Genomic DNA, 17328 nt, shown 5'->3' with positions numbered 1-17328 from the left:
AAAAAAAAAAAAAAAAAAAAAAAAAAAAAACGAAGCAGGAAAACAGTTCAAATATGTAAATTACACTTTTATATTATGAAAAAAAAAAAAGGGGGGATTAATAAAAGGGGGAAAAGGGCACATTCTGCATTTGTGCACTTATACATGTTTTATAAAATTACACACGTGTGAATAAAAAAAAATCATGGATCTGTAAAAAACATCGATCTGCTTAAACAATTTTTTTGAATGCATATAGGTTCAGTTGCCAGTGGACACATATGAGGTATGGGCGCGCGTGGTACGCATGCGGGTGGTTGCGCATGTGCGTAGGTCCGTGGTGTGCGTGCGCCGCAAGTAAACGCGCATGCATGGGTGGACACAAGTATATACATATATATATACATACACACATACGTTTTATGGACATACATATATATATATTTACACTTGTGCGCCCTCCCCAACCCCTGAATGCACTCGTTGAAAAAAAACAAAAAGAAGAAAAACAAGGTGCGAAAAAATTTACTTAATGCAAAATTAATATCTATAAAGATTTCACACGGGGAGGGAGAAATGATGAAAAGAAACATAGAGGGGATAAACACTAATAATTTTTTTTTTTCGTTCTCACGCCGCTATCTTTTTTTTTTTTCCCTTTCTTTTCCCTTTTTTGTGCGCCGATCGATCGACCCATTTTTGCGTACTCCACTAGCACAAATGGGTCTCTTCAAGGTTAACTGTAGGCCGCGTGCATGTTTGAGCAGCACACACGGGCATGGCTCATCATGCGTATGGTTCAGGAGGGGACTCCGTTGGCATGTATGTTACAGCTGGCACGTTTAGTACATTTCGCGCATTTGGCTCACTTCCACCGCTTCAACCACATCACAATCACTTGGACAATTGTTGCTAACCCTTAGGGGGCTTTTCTCCCTTTCACAGTTCACACCTTTCCCTTCGAGCGCGAAAACAGGAAGCATGTTGTGGAGAAAACGCCTTAAGCAGATTGCGCCCACCCGCCAATACACGCGCTTGCTCACCGTCTGCAAGCGGCACGTATATTCATACTTACACGCGTCGCGGGATAAATCAGGAAGTCAGAGCCTCCTCATTGCTCTTAGCGCCATCTTCCTCATCTTCTTCATTGTCGTCAAACTCATTTGTATCAACATTGCTATTTTCATCATTGTATGCACTGTTGTTACTTTCGTAGCTGTTATAGTTGCTATTATTTTCGCTGCTACTGTAGCTGCTGTCCACATCACTTACTATGCTATTGCTTTCACTTTCAATTATAATGCCCAAGTAATAATCAACGGCATAAGGAATAATTCTTTCCTTAATGGTTAAGGCCACTTCATAATCTCCCTCAATAATCATCTCCAACTGGGCTACTTCATGTTTACTTAGTTGCTTTATAACATTTGAGTTAGGAACTTTATGGCTTGTAAAAAAATGAAAAAAGCTATCTCTGTTAACTGTTTGCTGTACTGTCTTTACTTCTCTTGAATTTTTGTTATGTTGTTTTTTAACGACATTTTTTTTCAAAATATTTTTATTGTCATACCAATCAATTACAGTCGCCTCCGTGTGTAACAACACTGGTTCATTGTCACAGTCTACACATTTCATATGATATGTTTTGGTCAACACGGAGTTGCTAAAAAACGGATTGGTCGCAAAGTGAAAGGATAAAATAAATCCTTCTTTTTTCTCCTTATTTTTTTTTATATAATCACATCGAATGTCATTTAAGTACACTAAAATTTCTTCATCGTGATCTTCTATAACATGGCTCACTGTGTTGTTGTTCCTCAATGCTCTTAACCAAAATTCAGGCAAATTTGGAGTACCAATTTTGGCTTCCCCATTGCCTACCAAAGCTTCTCTTCTCTTATCATAAATTGGCCCATACAAATCGTGGTACTTTTGCCTTAACAAAAATAATTCGTACTCAAACTTGGACTCGTAATCATAATACTCCTTTTGGTACAGTTTCAGTTTTTTTAGCGTTTCCTTCTGTTCCTCCGTCAGATCGGTCATCTTCTCATCATCTAAAGGGAGGGGGGGAAAAAATAAAATAAAAAAGGCGTTATAAACCTGTAACAATCAATACACCCTTCTGTTGTGTGTATATGGCGACAAGTACGTGGAGTCTGTTCCTGCACGAAGTTATCTCCACCAAATCACTTCATCACTTTCCGAGTACGCGTCCAATTGTACCTATTTTTATGCTTTCCAAAAGCGACGATATTTCCTTTTCCTCTTCGGGGGGGATTGGCTACAAAGTGTGCAAAAAAGAAAATATATTAACACGTCAGGTAAAAATATTAACCAGTTAGCTAATTTTCCGCTCAAAGGCAATTCCGCCTGAACAGGGCAGGCACTTTTCCGTGCATATTCATAACGTTGTAAAAAAAAAAAAAAAATCGAGCAACACGAAAAAGGGCTAATCTGCAGACAGGTGTACGTGCATGTCGACACGAGTAACATGGACAAATGCATCCCTACATAAACGTGCACATGTCATACGTCTGTTCTATCATCCCGATTGCAGTGTACACAAGAACAAATGGTTGAAGGGAAATTAAACAGTTTCACACGGACTGGAAAAGCTACCCACATACACATGATAACTGGGCATATCTTTCACAAAGAAAAGATACACCGCAACATTCGGAGAAACGCTTCTTCTCTTTAAATTTGTTAATTACCTGGTTACTCTCTGTGGTTGCCATTTTGTATGAGTGGTTTTTTGCTTCCTGGCTGTTACGTACGAATATGTGCTCACTTCACTTTGCTTCGCGTGGCTTCCTTTCGTTATGCAATTGCGTTATGTATTATGCCTTTTATGTACGTTCCTGTTTACCGCTTTCCTGTATTTGCTTGTGAATTTTTTTTTGTTCTCTCTTTTTTGTTTGTTGGATAGCGGGTGGTATCGTTATGATGCGTGAAATGTGAATATTAAGTACGTGGCACAATAAAGGCTTTTACATAATTCATATTTTTATTTATATAAAGAAAGGGCAAGAAAGAAAGCAAAGGAGCAAGGAAAGAAGGGAAACACTTAACTTTTTTAAGGCGCGTAAAAAAAAAGCACAATTTACATGGCGAAAAAAAAGGGGAAAAAATGTTTACATAATATAATGTACGTATAAAATTACGCGCAGGCTATACAATACTGTACATGTTTTTACAGAATGCTTTTTTTTTTTTTTACCCGCTAAGGCATGTTCGCACAAATCCGCAAGAATACAGAATTGATAAACCTTGGAAAAATGGAAAGGGGAAAAATTAAAAAAAGAAAAAACAACAAAAAAAAGCAAGTGAATAAACTGAAATGAAGCGAAATGGATACGAAGTGATACGAAATGGAAATGAGGCGCATTGACGAAAAATGATACGAAGTGACGCAAAATGAACCAAATGAGCGAAATGTGGGGGATATGCGCATAAGAAATGTTATATAAGGTGAAACTCATGATTTGTGTACCATGGGATTGTCACCAAGCTGAGTTTTCACTTTGTGTTATATATATAGCCCCCATACCTATTTGGAGCTATTCATTTTTTTTTTTTTTACTCCGTCAAAGTAAAGGTGTGAGGGGGAGGGGCCATAAAAAATTCATTACATATAAAACCCATACACTATGTTTTAATATGAATTACATATTATACATGAGTGAAAATGTGCCGAATTTTTTTTTTGTGTCACACCTTTGAGGAATCCTTATCGCCACAAGTATAATATGATATAGCGAAATAGCATCCCCAACACAGGGGTGGTTTAACAATTGCGCCTTATGCGTGCGGCGTGTATGCAATATATAACACAAGCGCTCTGCATGCAGCCCGCTAACTTGATATATGCGTGTAAAATAAAAAATGAGAGGGGGATGGGTCACCAATATTTGTATAGGACCTTTTTTTTTTTTTTTTTTTTTTTTTTTTTTTTTTTTTTACGTTATCAACACAGGATGGAAATTGGCATGAACAAATAGCAATTCTTGTGAAGAAGCGTACTGCCACAAATATGTGTATTCGCATGTATTGTCACGTATTTATGCACGTACAATATGCATGCCAGGTGGGGGAGCCCATAAATTATTTAGGACCCACGCCATGACACGATGTGCTTGACCAATATAGGGGGAAATGCCATTGAGCCCCTGCACGTTCTCACAAAATTGTGCGAACAACACGCATATTTTCTTTTACATACCAAAGGGGGGCATTTATGACCACCAGTTTGTTAAAAGTAAAGAGGGGAACAGGTCCTCACTCACGAGAGTACATAAGTATGTCGTTCCATGAACACGTGTATGCACTTTTCCTTTTAAATTTACACGTGTAAATATGTGTATGCACGTATTGGTGAACCAAGCCAATTTTTAGCATCCCCCCTCGAGACGAGTAATGTTACACGCTGGTGAAAGAACAATAGGGGCTCAGATTGAACACATGTAAGGGGTGCTACAAATATTACTACACCGCAGGACCGTTGCCATATTGACACAAAAAAAAAATAATAAAATAAAATAAATAGCTGTTTGCTTATACTCCAGTATCAGGTGCATGTTGCAGTACGCATCATGTAATGCACACACAATTGAATCGCCCCCCCCACCCTGATGATGCAACCGGTTCACACCGTTATGCACACCCGGTCGCACCTATTCGCACTCGGTTCCCGTCCGACTTGACTCTCCTAGTGTAACAAGAGCAGTGAAAAAAGCAAACGCACCGTACAAAAAAAAAAAAAAAAAAAATTCGCACCTATATAAAACCCATGCGACACACCCTTTTGTGCAAATATGGTATGTGTCCAGGCCCCGGTGGCAAATTCCTTCATTCGTGCGTGCTGTACCAAATGACAATTATAAAAGGGAGAGGAAGCGTCTGCCACATCCCCCTTATATGGAAGCCCTTATATAAACGTAAACCCTTTTTCTTTTTGTGCCCACAAAAGGGGAATTTGCTTAACCCAGATGAGTAACTACTTCGCGCAGCTCCACATGCAAATAGGGGACGTGTGTTAATGGAGAATGGCGAGCCGCAAAGGTATTCCCCCGTGTATGCGTTAAATTAAGCATGCTGCCTCCTCCTTTCCAGTGTGAGAATTAAGTTTTTGCACAACTGGACAGCACGCTGTAGCCTTGGGGAGGGGCAGCGGCAGAAGACGCGGCGAAAGCACTTCGGGCTTACGCGAAGTTGTCCTTTTCAACGGTTGGCTCCACAATTAAGTAAAGGGGAAATTCCCCCCCCGTCTCATCGTTCACTTAAAATTCACACCACACTACGATCTTTCTCCACCGAGCTATTTCAACATGTGTATGAACAGCCTTTCCATTTTGGCCATTTCACAACACACAAGAAAAAGTTACCTTGCTGTTAATAATTATTAATGTGTGTTTTTTTTTTTTTTTTTTTTTTTTTTTTTTTTCCACCTTTTGTTTAAAATGCACATGAACGTGTGCAGAATCCATTGCACAGATGAGCTGAATACAACAATTGGTCACCGAGGGTGGAGGTCAGATGGAAATGGTTTTAAACAAATATGGACAAGGAGAGTCATGTATGTGGGGGACATACACGCATACGTATTGTAAAAGTATGCACAGTGCGCATGGTTGGGACAACAACAGCAGCAAGCATTTTCGTCCAGGCAGCAGGTTAAACCGTTTGACGGTATTCTAAATGAGGAGAAGGTAGAGTAGTCGGGGTGACGCGGGGCGACCAATTTGCCACTAAACCGTGTCATACTAGAAGGTGGTTCGAACTGATTGCAGCAGTTCAACCGCATGGCTACTCGGGCTACATCGGTGTAGCGGGTACCCCGTTAATCTGTTCAACGGTTAATGGGTTTGGCGGCTACACCGCTGAATGGAGGAGAACATTTCTACTCCAAATGAGAAAAAAAAAAACATCTCCGTACGCTGACGCAGTGGTTCCGATATAAATACAGCGATGCGCCCCATGGAGCGCGCACAAAGTGAACTCGTTCTCTTCACTTAGCCAGTTAGCGCCCGGATGCATACAGAAAATGTACCCACAGAGAGGGTTATGTAAACTTATATTACCATGCGCGTCCGCGCTGCCCCAACACAGAGGCCCGTGCACTTGAGATGCGTCATTGTACTTAGGTGAAAGCTTTTTGTTTATATAACCTTACGTTACCCGCACACGTTAAAGTAATATCATCATGTACATTTTTTTTTTGTGTTTTACTCTTATGCGTGCGCAGGTGTTAACCCATTTCACGAGCAAGCGCGCGCCCCCATTCTCTTCCCTTCTAACATTTGTGCTTCCCCCGCGTACGCGTACGTAAATAAAAAAAAAAAAGGCGGCCGTGTACATAAAAAAGATTGAAAAAATGAAAAATGAAACATAAAAAAAACAAAAAAACGCGAAACGAAAAAGAAACAAATGCGCAAATGAAACTTTATCATTGTGTAACGAATACCCGAAGTCTGCCAGTCGGGTGGAAGTAATGCCGCATCCTATCGTGCGTATGACCATGTTCGCATAAAACTGCGTTCGTCAATTTTCATCGTTTTTCAAATGGTTAAAAAAAAAAAAAAAAAAAAAAAAAAAAAAAAAAAAAAAAATATACAAACGAATGGAAGTGAAAAGAAAAATTGAAAAAAAAAAAAATAACATAATTTTCTTCACTTTTTTTGCTTTTTTTTTTTTTTTGAATTCCTTTTTTAAAAAAAACGCTTGATTTTCACACTTTCCCCCTCTTGTAAAGTCGTCACATTATTAAATAATTAAACCAACTATTTAGTGACACGATAAAAATATAGAAGCAGCATGGCACTGAAAAGGATAACTAAGGTAATTAGCCAACTGCGTGTGCGCGCATATGCGGCGCGGCTACATGAACGCGCGGGAACGCATGTATCTCATCACTGCGCCATCACTGTACCATGACTGTGCCAGCACTTCGCCGTCACTGTGTGATGTGATTGCACGTATGGAGGCACATTTGGCGGTACATTTGGGGGCACGTTTGAAGGCACATGCCTGTTTAGAGTAATTTCACGCAAGGACCATGCTTCCATGTCCCCCCCGACGACCCCTCCACTGTGAATGTATATCTACAGGCATTCTCGTGTTTCCCCTATGTTCCCCTCGCTGTCGTTCCAGTTGCGTTTTTTTTTTTTTTTTTTTTTTCCCATCCCCAATTGTGTCATTGCATAATGGCGATTTTAATGTACACATTATGCATAGCTGGTGGACCTGCGTCCTCCACTTATACACCCTCCATGTCATAACTGCTTTTCCTCGCTGTAACGTTTTCCACAACACGTTCAATGCACACGCATGTTATTTGCATAGCCGTTGGGTTTAGGAATTGTGAAATGATGTGGCCCCTTTTGCATGTTTGAGTGCACAATTGCATCCCCTGAGGAGGAACGAGACAAACGAAGGTGCTCCCACCGTGGACACCAAACTTGGCCACTGCTGTTTGGTACTGACATCCTACACAACACAAGGTACACACAATTCGCACTTTTTTTTTTTTTTTTTTTCCTTTATTTATTTGTGAACTTTTGCAGGAATTACAAGACTTGAATAAAGACCCCCCCACGAATTGCTCCGCGGGGCCAATTGGAGATGACCTCTTTTTTTGGCAAGCCACGATAATGGGACCAGGCGACAGGTGAGCACAAAAAGAGGAAAAAAAAAAAAAAAAAAAAATTATGAACAGAAACAAAAATATTATGAACAAGAACAAAAAAAATATGAACAAACACAAAAAAATATGAACAAAAAAAAAAAAAAAGCGCACTGTTGACACACAACGTGATCTTTTGGCTGAGAGGAATCCATCATAGAGCACTACTTCGCACGTGTCCATTTTCGTATACGTGCATGATTACCCTTGATGCAGTCCACCGTGGTCCCTGCACACACCTACCAATATGCACACCTTCTCACAAACATCCCACCCCACTTCCCTACAGTCCCTACGAAAATGGTGTATACTTCCTGAACATAAAATTTCCCCCCGATTATCCCTTCAAGCCTCCAAAGGTAATTGACCGCTCCGTGTTAGCAGTGTGCTTTGGTGACTTATATATCGGAAGTGAATGTTGACCGGTCACACTTCCTTCTAACGTTCAGTTTGTGTGTGATTCATATGTCTACATCCTGTTTCATTTTTTTTTTGTTGCCCACCCCCCTCCGTGCAGATAATCTTCACCACAAAAATATATCACCCTAATATAAACACGTCGGGCGCCATTTGCCTTGACATCCTGAAGGACCAATGGAGTCCCGCGCTAACCATTTCGAAAGTCCTCCTGTCCATATCATCGTTATTAACTGACCCCAATGCAGGTGAGTAGGACGATGTGTGCATCACCCCCAAAAAATGTGCATACGAATAGCACATTGCCTTGTTCTATATATTGCTGTTGCAAAAACATTTACTCCCCTCTCCCTTTTTCCTCCTCTTGTAGACGACCCGCTCGTGCCAGAAATTGCCCACGTCTACAAAACAGACAGAACTAAATACCATCAAACTGCAAAAGCCTGGACGCAAAAATATGCCCAATGAAAATTATATAAAATAATTCAAAATAAATTTAATTAAATCCCCCTTTTTTTTTTTTTTTTTTTTTTTAAATAATTTTTTGTTTTTTTTAAAATATTAAAAAAAAAAAAAAAAGTTTAAAAAAAAAAAAAAAAAAAAAAAAAAAACACAAAAATAAATACAATTTAAACAATTAAAAAGGAAGCGGGAAAATGGGAGGCGTCGGGTGAAGGATAACGTAGCGGCCGCTGACCAAACGGCTGGCAGCGGTGCTGCAGAACTTTTCGGCCCACGCATTATTTGCAAGTGAGAGAGCCAGCAAGCCAAGGAACATGAACGGACAACCAAACGGACTAAACACCGAAACGTGAACGTGTTCCATTGCACATATGTGTGTGTGTGCATGTGTAACAGCCCACATGTTACATACATGTCCATTCTTTTTATATATGTAAAGAAGAGAGAGTTACAAAAAAAAGGGGAATAAGAAGAATATGAGAAAAGAAAAAAAAAGAAAAAGAAAAATTAAGAAAAGAAAATTAAATTTTTTTTTTTTTTTTTTATAGTTTTTTTTTTTTTTTTTTTTTTTTTTTTTTTTTTTTTTTTTTTTTTTTTTTTTTTTTTTTTTTTTTTGCTTTTTTCACCCTTTTTGACATTCTTTTTTTTTTTTTTTTTTTTCTCTTCTCCATGTATATATATGTATATATGTTCCAGTGCGCTCCAGTACGCGGAGATATGCAGACATAGAGGTGTACCATATGCACATACATCTTCGTTACAATGAACCTTCTAACAGTTCAACGACTCCTTTTAACGACCTTTTACTGTTTTTTTACATGAGGCAGCTTTCGCGCTGTCCTACGGCTATTTTGTTGTGATTCCCTCACCCCCTCTTAAAGGTCCCTGTCCACTTCTACGCACCAATGCGCTTCTCTCCTCCACCACTGATCCTCACAGCGCAGTTTTAAGCATGTACTCGGGATGGCATTTTACTGAATCTGTCTTGTCCATGCACATGTATAGGGCAAAAGTGTTTTGACGATTCCTTCACGTTCGAGTGTCTACGCTGCATCTACAAGCTGAAGTAACAAAATGAAACTTCGTATACGTCGCGTCACTACCAAATGTATTATATACGCATATTGCTCTCACCGAAGAGACAAGTTCAACCGCGTGCAAAAAAAAAAAAAAAAGTGAACAAGCTGCGAATGTTTTTTTTTTTTTTTTCCGCTGACCATGTGTGAGACCGACTTGGCTACGACTACAGCGAAGCTCCTTTTAGACCACAGCATACATCTGTGGGATATAAGAAAAGGGAAAGAAAGACAAACGCAACTGCCCTTTTGTCCACACCTGTTCACAACAAGTTCATCTTCAAAAAAAAATTCTTTCGTGTCTCCACCTCCTTCACTGCAATGTATCGCGACGTGTTAGAAAAGGAACGATTGATGCAGAGGCATGAGAAGCATGTAAAGCATAATGTGGTCGATAATGTAATAGCTGATGTTACATGCACGGGGCAGGGTAATTCGCTCATGTGTATATGTGTGTGTGCGTGGTGCACCCCTTCAAGGCTGTGCCACATCACATGGGTGTCACTTCATCTCCTCCCCCAGGCAAGACGTACCTCAGGAAGAACGAAGCCGCGTTCGAGGACTACAAAACCAGGGAGAGGGAAAAACTCAAGTCCTTCGTCAAAATTGAAAATAGACGGTAGGGAAGGAGGCAGTGAGAAATGCGGCTCAGGAGCATTCCTGTGGAGCAATGCACCCACGCCACACGACACATGACGTCACGTCACATCACGCAACGTAACAGGAAGGAGAACCTCCAAAGAAATGAAGAGAGATGGCAACTGGAGGACATGAATGCACAAGTATGTATGTACATATGAGCAACACGTGGTGAAGCATTCCGTTGTCGCTCCCTAACTACCCCTAAATGTGCACCGAGAAATAGTGCACCTAATGCGACCGGGGGGGGAGCGGTTCATTTATCTCTCCCCCCTTTTGTTTTAATTTCAAATCATATACCGTTGGCTGCCGAATGCACGCCGAAACATATAACATGGCCGCTGTCTTTTGCCCCATCCCCCCCTTGTCACCAAAAAGAAAGAAAAGGATAAAACCAGCGCGCTACAAAAAATGCCATTCAAAAGCGAGAAGAATAAGACTAAGTAATGTTGAAGCATCAATCTGGGCGAATAAAAAAAAAAAAAAAAAAAAAAAAGAAAAAATTTTCTCCCCAATTGAGAAGCAACTTGGCAAAGGGAATAAACAAATGTGTAATCTCCTTCAAAAGAAAAACAACTCTGAACATTCCGTACGTCCCCCGCAGGTGCCACCACGACATCATCAACCACGACTACCTCAATTATAACGAGTCAATAAAAATGGAAATGAAAAAAAATGTAACAAATGAGGAGTGAAGCAGGGGGGGTTGCTTCCGCAATGCGTGACGCGTGATACGTGGTGTGGCTTGCTATCTCCTCATGGAGGGGCAACAAAAAAAAATAAAAAGTGCATACACACATATGCGTTGTATATGCGTACGTGTAAACCTGTTCTCTGTTTTCCCCCCTGTTGCAGATTTGCGTGAATAACAGGAGAAGCTACTTGTCCCAGAAAATGAGCGGATCGTACAACCCCATCACGGGTTCGTTCTCCTCACACGTGGCTGCCTTTCTCATCGTCGTTGTCACCATCGTTGTGTTCATCTCACCGCGCTGTCATGTGAGCCCAATTGGACGCGGCACTTTTCTTTGCCCACTTTTTGTACCTCCTGTCATGTTGCCCCTTTCTTGGGTCCATCTCTCACGCAGGGGAAAAAAGAAGCTAACAAAATGGACAGCATGGGTTGGAGGGATATGCGTGCTCTTCTCCCCAACCCCCCCTATAGTGGCGCTCATCGACCCCATCACACGAGAACGAGCATATGCGCAGGGAACAGGTAGAGCGTGCGCCCTACAGAAATGCGCAGAGAATCCACGAGAGCAAACATCAGACGTGAGTTGATCAAGTCACGATTTAGCGCATCCTCAATCTGTTGGATCCTCACCTCATTATGGGAGGAATAAGAAAAGCCAAAGGAGTTAGTCCCGTTGCTATGGGTATTATCCTCCCTTTTGCAAAATGGCTGACTCATGAATTTTTTTTTTTTTTCAAAATTTTTTTTTTTGCCATTGGGATGATCCACTTGGATGTTACAAATTGAGCAATACTCATCAATCGCTTTAACAAAAAAAAAAAATGTTTTAAAAATGCTCAAACTTTCCTTTTCCTTTTTCCTCCTCTTTAATTTTACAATTTCTTCGTAACGTCTTCTTATTATACTCCACTTAAAAAAGTTAATAAAGAGAACAAACTCTTCGTCTTCCTGCAACATATTCGACCCTTCCATGTGGATCCCTACAGTTGTCAACGTCACTTTTTTGGCCACAAAAATAATTACCCGCTTAATGCCATATTTTTTTGTGATTTTTTTTTCAAATTTGTATAAGTGGAGATTTTCCCCCCCCCTTTGCACACGTGCAACTTTTCCGTAGTGAATAAAATAATTCATGAACGCGGTAAACACATAGTTGTGCATGAAAAAGGGTTTAATCACTGTGTCTTCTTTTTTTCTTTCGTCCATATAATTAAATGTACTTATATGCATTTCTTCGTTGGTCAGAATTTTTTTTTTTTCTGAACAAAAAATGCACACACATTTAGCTAGCTCCAACTGGCTAGGATGTTGTCTCTCTTCTTGCAAAAGTGGCTCTGTTTGTGCTTCTTCCCCTTTCGTCACATCCCCCCCCCTCTTGCTAACATACCACTCTTCCACATCGCTGGTGTCTTTAAATTTCTCTCCTGAATAGTTCCCTTCCTGTGAAGCATCCATTTGTCCCTGTCCTCTCATCAACACCATATTTTTATTGACCAGACGAATAAAATTTACAACAATTTTTTTCAAGTTCAATCCTTTGAGGTTATTTTGTCTTGTAACTTCTACATTTATATTTTTAAAATTTCTATACAGCCTTAAATTGCGCTCCACCATGAGATTATTTCGTTTTTCCATTTTATTCCGTGGCTTCGTCATTTTGAATGATTTTCCCTTGTGTCGATACGTGGTCTCCTCCTTACTCATGACTTTATGCATCCCGTCTGAAGTGACTTCCACTCCATCCAGCCGCTTCTGATTCTCATCCCGTAGGCCAAACAAACGGTCATGCAGATTATCACCCTCAACGCAATTTCCACTGTCCTTTATTTTCTCTACATCCTTGTGCAGAACGAGCTTGTCCATGTGGCTGCCCAGGTAGTAGTAATTGTACACGTTCATGGTTCTGTTATTGTTTCCCTCGTCATTCAGAGCTGCACTGTCCTTTATGCTTTCTTGGGTTGATTCACTCAACGCCGCGTAACTCACACCCGTGCGGTTTAAAATGTCTTCCTCCGAGTTGGCCGTGCTCTCGGTTGTTCCGTCCCCTGCGTGGGCGCCCCCTCGAGAACGTATTGAGGAAAGCGACGACGAGCTGGACGGCGAGCTGCACCGCGCGCGCGACAACGACCCACACGACGACCCAGATGACTCACCGCCCTCATTCGTCATATTAAGTATGCTCATAAAATTTAACTTCCTTGTAGCTCTCCTTTTTAACTTGGCAAAATTTATTAAGCGGTACATTCCTTCCTCTGTCGTGTCATGCAGGTCGTAGTAAGTGGTTTCCCTTTTTCCACTTCTGCCTGGCAGACGTGCACCCCTATTTGCAATTCTAGACCTCCGCCCTAATGCAAACTTTGAACAGGAGGATGTTTTCTTTCGTGTTTTATTTATCCCTTTGTCACGAACATTAAGGTAGAAATTTCCATCCCTTATGTGCATTGTGCTTTGAAGATTTGCACCCTCTCCATTGTGACTTTCGTTCTTTCCTTTCACGTCTGACTCGCACTGAGTGGCCTGCTCTGAGCTGCTGCTAAAAAGGCAATTGGAGTTTCTTTCCTGTGGACAGTTGTCACCCCGATCATTCACTTTCTCCACGTCGCTACTAAAAAGACAATTGTCACCCAGCTCGTTCTGTTGCGCACTTTTATGGCCGGCGTCCTCATCCGAGATGGTACTGAACAGGCACTTACTCTTCACCCTCCTCTTTTTGTTTTTCCTCCTATCTTCCTCCGCACTATCCCCACCATTTACGCTGTCACTAAAGAAGCCCCTCTTCCTGCCAGAAGCTCTGTGCTGGTGTTCTTTCGTTCCATTGTTGTCCTCTCCAGAACTGGTGCTAAAAAGGTTTGTCAGTTCCTCACGCTCTTCACTGCTTCGCTCCGGTTTTATGAGTCTTCCCCTCACCGCCGTTCCGCTCCCACCTCTACCCTGGTGTTCCCTACCCATTCGCTGGCAGGAACTTTTCTCCGAACTAATTTCAAACAGATCCATGAGACGGGAACATGAAATATATTTAATGAGGTACAAAATAGGGACACCTTTGTGCAACTTTGCCTGTTCTTCCTTCAAATTACAAAAAAGAAAAAATGTTTTACTTCCTTTAATTTTGACCCACGAATTTTTTCATTATTGGAGTGTGTTCGTGGGAACGGTGTTTACCGAACGTGTGCGAAATGGATGAGGCCCTTCTGGCATACCCCGCTGCAGTCAACGATCCTGTTTTTGTGCCCTTGTATAGTGTGCACACATGTTTCATCTACACACCTGTGCACATTCACCTATATGTTGCTCCCAAAACATATAAGACGAAAATGGAAACCTTTTTCCTAATGAGCAGTCCACCGATGTAGCTGCTGTTAATTTTTTTTTTTTTTACATTCACCTGTGGGTGGGGATACAAAAGGGGGGAAAAATTACATGCCTACCCGGGAATGGTAAAATTGACCGAGAACTATTTACTTTCCACTTCTCCTTTTTACTGCCCCCTCGAGGTGACGCTTACCATTTCGGCGCTGTTTCAGTTGAGCTGCATAAAACACCTGATCCGTGTTTCACTCAATTGCAACATTTTTTGGGGGACATTTTTTGGGACATTTTTTTTTTTTTTTTTCACCTTACCTGTTCATAACTTTTTGGCCAAAATGTTGGCCCACCCAAAAAAAGAAAACGCAAAAAAAGGCGAAAAAAAAAGGCGACAAAAAAATGGAACTGAATGATAGAAGAGGGCACAACATATAAAATATAAACAAGGGGACGAAAAAGAACAAAAGTGAGGGGAACGAAAGGACAGGTAAGTAGACGCCGCAACCTGATCAGCTGATGAACTTTCTTCAAACGGAAAGAAATATGACACGTTAAGGTGGAAAAGCTGTTTCAGATAAAGCAAAAAATTTATTATCCCATCCAACATGATAAAAAAAAAATGGGTCCCCAACGAAAGGGTCATGAGACCCATCGTGAGCAGAGAATACGTGAGTCCATGTAACATTAAAAATGTAAAAGAGTTGAAAGAAGAATTAAAGGGTAAAATATACACAAATATATATACCTTCAATTCATTATGCGATGGCATATACGTTAGTAGAGGGATGTATGCAATTACGGGCAGGAGAAACTGCGGGAAAAGTATCCTGTGTGCACACATTTGTGTGAATCTTTTTTTTAACGACGTGTTGCATTACTTCCACCTGTTTTACTCTACCTTTTTCGACTTTGTACAATTTTTGGAAGAAAAAAATGTGGAAAATAAATTTTGCTTACGGACAGCTACTAACCTGCGCCAAGTGTGTACAGAATTCGCCCTTGGGAACAAAAACTTCGCCGACGTTAAGGAGCTCGTGAGGTACTTCTCCACGCAGTTCGTTCAGTTAGAAGCGGGGGGGGACCATGCTAACTGCGACAACGCTCACCGCACGCATGCTCACCGCGACAGTGGCAGGGAAGATGGGACAGACGGCCAATTTGGCGCATTTGACGAACGTGATGAATTGGGCCCGAAGGAACAGTGGCGCCAGCGCTTCTCCAAACGCAGGGCCATCTACGTCGACCTCGACAACAGCTTCTACATCGAGAGGTACAAAAACATGATCCGCGCCTCACTCGAAAAAATAAAAAAGCTAATGAAAACATACAAAGAATTCTGTTCTGAAAAAAAATGCGCCCTGTTCCTGCTACTACTAGAGGGGGACAAAGAAATGAAGACCTTACTCTCCCCGCTACGAAAAAAGTATAGCGCATCGTTTGACCCCCTCATAAAAAATTTTAATCACCACTTGGACCAGTACATCCATCGCATCACATTCTCAGATGTGTACAAAAATTTCCAACTCTTAAAAGTATTTAATTTTGGCGAACTCATTAACGTTGTTAATTTTATTAGCAGCGAGTTGCAAAAGTATGAACAGCCATGCAGCAAACATTTCAGTAGGTATGTGCCTTCCGACTTAGGAGTACTTGTGGTAGACAACTTAAATTACCTGCACAGGGGGGGAGGACCCCATGGGAAAAATACATGGGACAATGAACTAAACCAGCTTTTAAAAACCCTGTCCAAATTGTCGACTGAAAATAAAGTGTGTGTCCTCCTCACCCACAATGATAATAAATACTTTAAAAAAAAAGAAGAACAAATTTTGCAGCTCTACTCCAAATATGTGTACAACCATGTGCTCGTTAAATTCATCAACCAAAAAAAACTTTCTGAATTTTCCTTTCCTGCCAAGGGGGAAAGCAAAGCGGGACGTGCACACGGGAAAGGCAGCCGCAAAGGGAGCGTCATGAAGGATGAAAACAGTAACCGGAAGAGCGGCATGGACGTGAACGCAAACTGCTCGTCGAGCGAACAGAGCTTTAATGATGTCTCGGGTAATGCCCACGCGGCGGGCGCGGGGTCTGCTGATGGGGACGATGTGGGCCATGTGGGCGATGCTCAGCGTAGCGATCCTGGCGATTGTACTGAGCAGAGCGATGAGGATGAAGACACCAAGGATGCTTTTTACAAAAAACGATACAACCTCAGGTACATAAAAATAAAAAGGGAGAAACGAAAACCCGAGTTATGCTTCTTCGAAATCAACCAATTTGGGATCGAGACAATGCTGGTCTGAAACGTGTCGATGGACACGCCGCAGGTGGCCACAATAACGTCATCGTGCTGAACAGTGGTGTGACTGGGGAGATGAAGACATTGGCAAAACGCCCCTTTTATGTCCCTCCTACTGCGCATTAGTGAAGACCTCAAAACGGTGAACAATGCCTGCCCCATTTGAACAACTTTTTTGGACCTTTCCAATTTGACACCTTTTCGCGCGAATATGAGCGGCCGTAAAGTGTACCCCTACACACACGGGGGGGGGAGAAATTTTTTTTTTTTTTTTTTTTTTTTTTGTGCTGTTATACAACTTTCTGTTTGCTGGCGCAGAAAAGGCACCAGAAAATATATAGACCAAATTAGCACGCAGGTATGGACACGGTGTTCTCCCATCCAGACGTGTCTCTTTCATTTCATGCACACAGTTCTCATTAAATTGCTTTATAGCGTTACGCATGCGAGGAAGTGTGTGTCGGTTTGGCTTATTCGTAGGAGGAAAAAACAAACATTTTCTGCGGCAGAACAGCGCACCAATAAGGTGACAGGAGGTGAAGAAGATCGTTCGTTTGGCCAATCCGATTCGCTTGGCTGTGTTCCGTTAACCCCCCCTAACCGTTTCGTCGTCCCATGCACGCATCAGGATGACCTTACAAAAAAATAATTTTCGTATTATCCTCCTTTTTAAATGTTCGTACAGTTTAAATACATATGTGCGCGTGGTGTGGTAGGCGAAGAGAGGTGCACAAGCATAGGTAAAAAAAAAAAAAAAAAAAAAAAAAAAAAA

The 17328-nt window shown here is 41.3% G+C and overlaps 5 protein-coding genes across 5 annotated transcripts; 3 read left to right on the top strand and 2 right to left on the bottom strand.

The window, feature by feature from the left end:
• Positions 1–1071: 1071 nt before the first annotated feature.
• AK88_02057 (uncharacterized protein) lies at positions 1072–2720 on the bottom strand (the record flags this gene model as incomplete). The annotated part of the gene is made up of 3 exons (XM_012479691.1): positions 1072–2036; positions 2206–2263; positions 2697–2720. 3 exons carry the CDS (start codon positions 2718–2720, stop codon positions 1072–1074), a joined length of 1047 nt encoding a protein of 348 aa, XP_012335114.1.
• A 4075-nt stretch (positions 2721–6795) lies between these two features.
• AK88_02056 (ubiquitin-conjugating enzyme E2 4) lies at positions 6796–8548 on the top strand (the record flags this gene model as incomplete). The annotated part of the gene is made up of 5 exons (XM_012479690.1): positions 6796–6819; positions 7545–7648; positions 7953–8022; positions 8181–8328; positions 8451–8548. The coding sequence occupies 5 exons, from the start codon at positions 6796–6798 to the stop codon at positions 8546–8548; spliced, it is 444 nt and encodes a 147-aa protein (XP_012335113.1).
• A 1391-nt stretch (positions 8549–9939) lies between these two features.
• AK88_02055 (uncharacterized protein) lies at positions 9940–11362 on the top strand (the record flags this gene model as incomplete). Its single annotated transcript, XM_012479689.1, has 7 exons — positions 9940–10048; positions 10141–10237; positions 10343–10400; positions 10636–10700; positions 10862–10934; positions 11113–11179; positions 11346–11362. 7 exons carry the CDS (start codon positions 9940–9942, stop codon positions 11360–11362), a joined length of 486 nt encoding a protein of 161 aa, XP_012335112.1.
• Positions 11363–11440: 78 nt separating this feature from the next.
• On the bottom strand, positions 11441–13945 carry AK88_02054 (uncharacterized protein; the record flags this gene model as incomplete). Its single annotated transcript, XM_012479688.1, has 1 exon — positions 11441–13945. The coding sequence occupies one exon, from the start codon at positions 13943–13945 to the stop codon at positions 11441–11443; it is 2505 nt and encodes an 834-aa protein (XP_012335111.1).
• Positions 13946–14862: 917 nt separating this feature from the next.
• On the top strand, positions 14863–16560 carry AK88_02053 (uncharacterized protein; the record flags this gene model as incomplete). The annotated part of the gene is made up of 1 exon (XM_012479687.1): positions 14863–16560. One exon carries the CDS (start codon positions 14863–14865, stop codon positions 16558–16560), a length of 1698 nt encoding a protein of 565 aa, XP_012335110.1.
• Between the last annotated feature and the right edge of the window lie 768 nt (positions 16561–17328).

The sequence above is a fragment of the Plasmodium fragile genome, assembly GCF_000956335.1.
Source record: "Plasmodium fragile strain nilgiri unplaced genomic scaffold supercont1.19, whole genome shotgun sequence".
Classification (NCBI taxonomy): Eukaryota; Apicomplexa; class Aconoidasida; order Haemosporida; family Plasmodiidae; genus Plasmodium; species Plasmodium fragile.
The sequence above is the reverse complement of the archived record's forward strand: the minus strand, read 5'-3'. Positions and strand labels throughout refer to the sequence as shown.